Source organism: Centruroides sculpturatus, unplaced genomic scaffold, assembly GCF_000671375.1.
Source record: "Centruroides sculpturatus isolate CEXI.00-Female unplaced genomic scaffold, Cexi_2.0 scaffold1115, whole genome shotgun sequence".
Lineage (NCBI taxonomy): Eukaryota > Metazoa > Arthropoda > Arachnida > Scorpiones > Buthidae > Centruroides > Centruroides sculpturatus.
In genome coordinates, this window is record NW_019385567.1 from 176,306 (window position 1) to 183,702 (window position 7,397).

General features: G+C 28.5%; 1 protein-coding gene across 1 annotated transcript; it reads right to left on the minus strand.

Moving 5' to 3' along the window:
• Positions 1-230: 230 nt before the first annotated feature.
• On the minus strand, positions 231-1,331 carry LOC111640190. The gene has a single exon (XM_023386192.1). The coding sequence runs from the start codon at positions 1,329-1,331 to the stop codon at positions 231-233; it is 1,101 nt and encodes a 366-aa protein (XP_023241960.1).
• Between the last annotated feature and the right edge of the window lie 6,066 nt (positions 1,332-7,397).

Genomic DNA, 7,397 nt, shown 5'->3' on the forward strand with positions numbered 1-7,397 from the left:
ATCTATCCAAAAAACATAATCAATATGTTTAATATTTAATCATCATCTCAATATTCACCAAAATATTACCAAATTCATTTAATTAATATCTATATATTTCTTACAATACCTACTAATAATTCTTCAAACATACCCTTATTGTAAAATAAAATATCAGTACATACAACGTTAAGTACATAGTAAAGTATACTCATTAAAGTTTAAATGAAACTAATAAACTTATAATACTCTTAGTTACGTATAATCTGATTTGTAATCTTATAGATGCTATCTGCTAGTTTATTAAAGGCATTGTAAATGTCCTGATTAGCCCATATATCAGAAAGTTTGCATGGCCAGTTAATGCCTTGTTCGTCCATAAAGATCCTCATTTCCAATCTCTCTCTGCAGAACATAACACAGTCGTAGAAATAGTGTTCTGAACCGTCAGTTATATGACAAGTAGGACAAGTATCGTCATTTCTAGATGTAAATCGAGTTAAATATGAGGCAAATTTTCCATGGTTGGTAAATATTTGACTTGTGATGTGACTAGGATAAAAATACTTAATTGAATAAAAGTGTTTCAAATCTGGAATAAATTTATAGGTGATATGGGAACTGTTTTGATCCCATTGTTGCTGCCATATCTTTATAGTCTCTTCCCAAATTATTTTCTTTAAGGTGTTAACACTGAGTTTATCGTATTCAATAGGTAGCGCTGTATTCTCAGCAGCATATTTGGCTAGCATATCGGCTCTTTCATTTCCAGTAACGCCTTGGTGCGCTTTGACCCAGTGTATTTTAATATTACACGTTGCATGGCGTATTAAATTTCGTATATCTTCTGCTAGATGGTGTAACTTATTACTATAAATAATGTTATATGCCGAACGTGAGTCCGTATATAAAATTATTGTCTCATTATTCTGGGTTTGTATAGTCCACGTAATTGCCTTTTTAATAGCATAAAGTTCTGCTTGAAAGATAGTACATCTTTCATGTAGACGTATAGATTGATTATAAACTTCGACATTATTTTCATAAACAACAAAGGAGGAGCCAACTTTGCCATCATGTCTGGATCCATCAGTGTAAATAACCAATGTTCGATTATTCGTATCTGAATTATCGTGTTCCATTGAGATACTATAAGTACTGATTTCACTGAAGGGATATGTCCATTCAACCTCGTCATGAGTAATATATATAGAATCTATTTGTATAGTTTCTCCCTTTTTAACTTGCTGTATTTTGTTTCTTTGTTCAATGTATAGATCCAGAGGTGGTTTCCTTGCAATGACCTGTAGACTTGCGTTACTAGTTGTACGATAAGCTTTAGTTATTAACATAAGAGCACGTCGCTGTGAAGATATTAATTTACGTCTTACATGCACTTTTCTTGCAGCCCAACCCCATACACTACTTGCATAGGAAACTATTGGGTATTGCAAAGAAAAACAATTGCGAAAACTGCATAAGTGTAGCATTTATACTTCTTAAGAAATACTTTTTCTCAACGTATTTTCTCAGCCAACAGATTTTTCTGCCGAGTGAGGAAAGTGCTATAACGCTAACCAAGCAAAATTTCTGCCGGGTAAGATACAAAATATTAATAAAATTGAATTCGTTAACAAAAGTTTTTTGTTTTTAGTTTCGTCACAGTAAACTTTACCGAAATGTACCGACATATTGTAGATACATACGTAAATATATTGCTCTGACGCAATCATACGTTTAAATCGATAAAAAGGAAAGACGAAATAGCGGCTTACTGACTATTAGAATCGATGTATTTCGAAAAATTAAATATACGTACGAAAAATTTTTATATCGTTGCTTGCACGACACTACAGTGCAATATAAAATCTTAAAATATTTTAGATATATGTTTGAATTTTTCGTCCAGATGCGATCATATGCGAGTAACACTATAAACAAAATGGCGGTTTTCTGGCAATATCAACGACCCAATTTAATTAATATAATTAAATTCGTTAACAAAAGATTTTTATGTTTTTAGTTTCGTAACAGTAAACTTTACCGGAGAGTACTGAAATATAGTAGAAACATACGTTAATATTTTGTTCAAACGCAATTATACGTTTAAATCGAAAAATATGAAAGACAAAATAGCGGCTTACTGACTATAAGAATCGACGTATTTCGAAAAATTAAATATAAGTACGAAAAATTTTTGTATCGCTAGTTGCAAGGCACTACAGTGCAATAAAAAGTACCAAAATATATTATAAATATGTCTAAATTTTTCTTCCAGATGCGATCATATGCGAGTAACACTATAAACTAAATGGCGATTATCTGGCAATATCGACGATTTAATTTAATATAATTGAATTCGTTAACAAATGTTTTTTATGTTTTTAGTTTTGTCACAGTAAACTTCATGGAAATGTATCGAAATATTGTAGATGCATACGTGAACATTTCGTTTAGACGCAATCATACGTTTAAATCGAAAAAAACAAAAGACGAAATAGCTGCTTACTAACTATAAGAATCGACGTATTTCGAAGAATTAAATATAAGTACGAAAAATTTTTATATTGCTAGTTGCACAATACTACAGTGCACTAGAAAGTTTCAAAATATATTAGATATACGATTAAATATTTATTCCAGATGCGATCATATGCGAATAACAGCAAAAACAGAATGGCAGCTATCTGGTAATATCAACGACCCAATTCAATAAAATTAAATTCGTTAACGAAAGTTTTTTCTGTTTTTAGTTTTGTCACAGTAAACTTTAAAGAAATGTACCGAAATATTGTAGATACATACGTAAATGTTTTGTTCAAACGCAATCATACGTTTAAATCGGAAAAAACGAAAGACGAAATGGCGGTTTACTGACTATAAAAAACGACGTATTTCGAAAAATTAAATATACGTACGAAAAATTTTTATATCGCTAGTTGCACGACACTACAGTGCAATAGAAAGTGCCAAAATATTTTTTATATAAGTTTGTATTTTTCTTTCAGATGCGATTATATGCGAGTAACACTGAAAACATAATGGCGGCTATATGGCAATATCAACGACCCAATCCAAAAAAATTTAATTCGTTAACGAAAGTTTATTTTGTTTTTAGTTTCGTCACAGTAAACTTTATCGAAATGTACCGATATATTGTAGATACATACGTAAATATTTCCTTCAAACGCAATCATATGTTTAAATCGACAAAAAACGAAAAACGAAATAGCGCCTTACTTACTATAAGAATCGACGTATTTCGAAAAATTAAATATAAGTACGAAAAATTATTATATCGCTAGTTGCACGGCACTACAGTGCACTAGATAGTGCTAAAATATTTTAGATATACATTTAAATATTTCGTCCAGATGCGATCATATGCGAGTAACAGCAAAAACAAAATGGCAGCTATCTGGCAATATCAACGACCCAATTCAATAAAATTAAATTCGTTAACGAAAGTTTTTTTTGTTTTTAGTTTCGTCACAGTAAACTTTACCGAAATGTACTGAAATATTGTAGATACATACGTAAATATTTTGTTCAGACGCAATCATACGTTAAAATCGAAAAAAAACGAAAGACGAAATAGCTGTTTACTGACTATAAAAAACGACGTATTTCGAAAAATTAAATATACGTACGAAAAATTTTTATATCGCTAGTTGCACGACACTACAGTGCACTAGAAAGTGCCAAAATATTGTAGATATATGTTTAAATTTTTCGTTCAGATGCGATCATATGCGAGTGACATTAAAAACAAAATGGCAGCTATTTGGCAATATCAAAGACCCAATTCAATAAAATTAAATTCGTTAACAAAAGTTTATTCTGTTTTTAGTTTCGTCACAGTAAACTTCACTGAAATGTACCGACATATTGTAGATACATACGTAAATATTTTGTTCAAACGCGATCATATGTTTAAATCGAAAAAAAACGAAAAACGAAATAGTGCCTTACTGACTATAAGAATCGACGTATTTCCAAAAATTAAATATAATTACGAATAATTTTTATATCGCTTGTTGCACGGCACTTCAGTGCACTAGAAAGTGTTAAAATATTATAGATATATGATAATAATAATAAAGTTATAATAAATTAAGTTAATATAAAATTATATATACTTAATATATTGTTATATATACAGTACCTAATTTATATATAATTAATATATAATTACATGTACAGTACGTAATTTATATATCATTTATATATAATACTGTACAGACGATAGTAATTTTTCTGTAGCGTGGCTCTTGACGGCGCAGAAAAGTAGTTCGGCTTACTAATGAAGTTTTACGTAATTCTAGGAGTTTTTTTTTACTGTTTGTTACGGATACTTTCGCAATTTTTTCGCAGTTTTATAGAAATCGTAATCATAGGAATTAGTTTTATAGGGGGGTCTACTGTATTTATTAAAAGAGTAGTACTTTAAGAATTACTATATGCAAAACAGGTGCTAAGTTTTCATGTGTTTCATTAATTAAATTTAGATGCTAACAACCTCACGTAATAGTTTTATTTCTATTAAATTATTACTTGCAGATCAATTGTACAGTAAGTTAGTAATTATAATAAAGCTATGATACAATGAATAAGATTAGAATCAATTCAATTACTTGTATGGCAATCCAATTCACTTTTCTAATCATTTTCGTCCATGTTTCATTTTCGTCCATGTTTCATTTTCGCTTAATCCCCCGAAGTAATCGTCAACTGGCTTAGCAATGGAATAACTAATTGTATGAAAAATTATACATTCATATTAAGAAGTAACGTTATGTAACTTTTAAAATAATGTGAGGTATTCTTCAAATATGAATATTGAAAACAAAGAACACTTTAATGTTATAGTTGATGATGTGTTTATATTATGTAAGCATAAAATAATAATTTAATTTAAAAATATTATAAAATAAACTATAATCGATCAGACTGCTTTAATAAAGTAGACATTAAATTGGGCAAGAAAGCTAAAAACTTATCTGTTAGCCGAAGTAACTTTTTATATTATTGTAAATTATGTAAATTAGTGTCAACAATATTTACTCTAGACTGTGTCAAAAATCTAGTACTGACTTCATTGAGTATGAAATTGGATAAATCAAAACGTTATGTAAAACTAAGTTACGCAAATACACTACATGCAAGATGTATTAGAAATAATTTATTTCGAAAAGAAAATTTCGAACAGTCGCATTCATCCTACGAATAAATTGTAAAGATAGGCAAACAGATAAAATTTCAGGAAAAAGCACAAACAAAAATGACTACAGAAAGCTAGATTGCATGTATTAATTTTTGAAAACAAGTTGTTTATCCTACTAAAACAGAACAGATAAATGAAGTATTTATCTTTTGAATGCCCAATTCTCAATTTCTTCAACATTAAAGTATTATCCATATATTATCACACGCATAGATTATATTTTTATGTTTGTTAATATAGAGGGAAGTATAAAATGTCATCGAATACACAGAGAAGTTTATATAATCGGATAATAGGAATATTCGTTCATCGGTGAAAAAGGAGTTTCCCATTTACCATGATACGGAAATATGGCCGTGTTACGCATAAGACTGTAACTTCCATAATAGATGAATTTACAAGTAAGTCATTTAAGCTGCAGCTAACAGTCTCTAGTCCCAAGGAGTCTCAAGAATTTATACACATAAAAATTAATTAAAGTTTATTTTTGTAAGAAAATTTTCTTATACAATTCAACAGAATATATTTTACTTTTTATTTTTTAAATTGTACCTTATTTTATATTTTGGATATACATTTCACCAATAAAGCATTTATTATAATAATTGATATGTTGTTTCTCTTTTTCTTATGATTGACTTCTAAAATTGTAAAAGTGCCTCATACAGAGTTCATATTAAGGCCTCTAAATGCAAAAGTTGGGTCCTGATTTCCATAAAGGCTATACACCGTTAGAAATAAGTAGATATAAGAAGAATCAGTCTGATATATTTATATGTAAATTCGTCCGTGCAATGCTCTCTGAAATTCATATATGAATATGTACGATCGAATCAGCTCCTAATAAATTACGTTAGATTTTTATACAACGGAACTCATATGGAATTTTAACATTTTATGCATTAACATATTAATATAAAACTATTTAATATATTTATTGTCTCAATATTTATACCTTATTTCTTTATATTATTTTATTTTTACTTATAAATAAACAATAAAACAAAATTCAAAATAATTATTACATTACCGAAATTGTAATTTATCTTGAAAAAGTTTGATAACTCTAAATCGATGTCTTCCCATAATTTTATTTTCAGATTCATCGAGTGTTACGAGATATGGTTTCTGAAAAACAAATAGCGACATTTTAAATATGTACTGTATATTGGTGTTATAAATGCGATATTATGAACATTACCTTTATCGCAGCCAGTATCCATTGGTAGGAATGATTTCCCTCAACTGTAATAGTAAAAAAAGTTGAAAAACGTTAAATTTCGGGAAAACAAATAATAAATTATCAGATGTTATTACAAAAATAAGAGTAATTTCTGTTGGAAATATATTTATGCAGTAAAAAAAAAAAAAAACTGAATAACACTTTATTACTGAAAACGTGATTACGGTGGTAAGAAATAGTTACAGTATTATAGAAAAAGATCAATTTATTATCAGCAAAAGTACAATAATATAAAAAAATTTTTTATCATTAATTTGATCGCTTTTTAATCTGATTATTTTAACAGTATATCTGTAAGGCATTTGTGCTTTAAAGAGTCATTACTGTTAGTAATGTCAATGTAAATATACTCATGATTAGTTTCATAATTAGTTGTTTATACCAAAATGTTTTAACCAAGTTGAACATATTTGGTTTCCATTACTGCTGTAAAAAGACAAACGTTAATTTGCTCTAAAGTTCAGCAAAACGATTAAAATTAGAATAAGAGCATTTTGCGTTTCGGTATATGCATCATTTGCTTTTTTGTTACGAACGAAATAAGTAGAAAGCTTATGTATTACTAAAAGCATTTGTTACATTTTAATTTTCGTTAAGAATTAACTATGACTTTCTGTTGCCCGAGAAAAATTCTCACCTTTCTTTTGTCGATAAACATGCTGTAGAGGTTATATTTCTGATCTCGACTATTTTAATACATAACTCTTCATTTGACGCATAATAAACTTTGTTAGTCGAATATAATTAAGTAAAAAGCATAAGCGATCAGCTATTAAAACTGGTCACGCAATTTTTCACATGTTTTTTTTTAAACACGTAAGTGATATTTCCATATATAAATCACCGAATACATATAAATAAATAGAATACAAAAGCGCAGACTTTAAAAATAAATCCATTAAGCATTTTATAAAGTATAGATTATCGTAATGGATAAAAACATGTAAATAG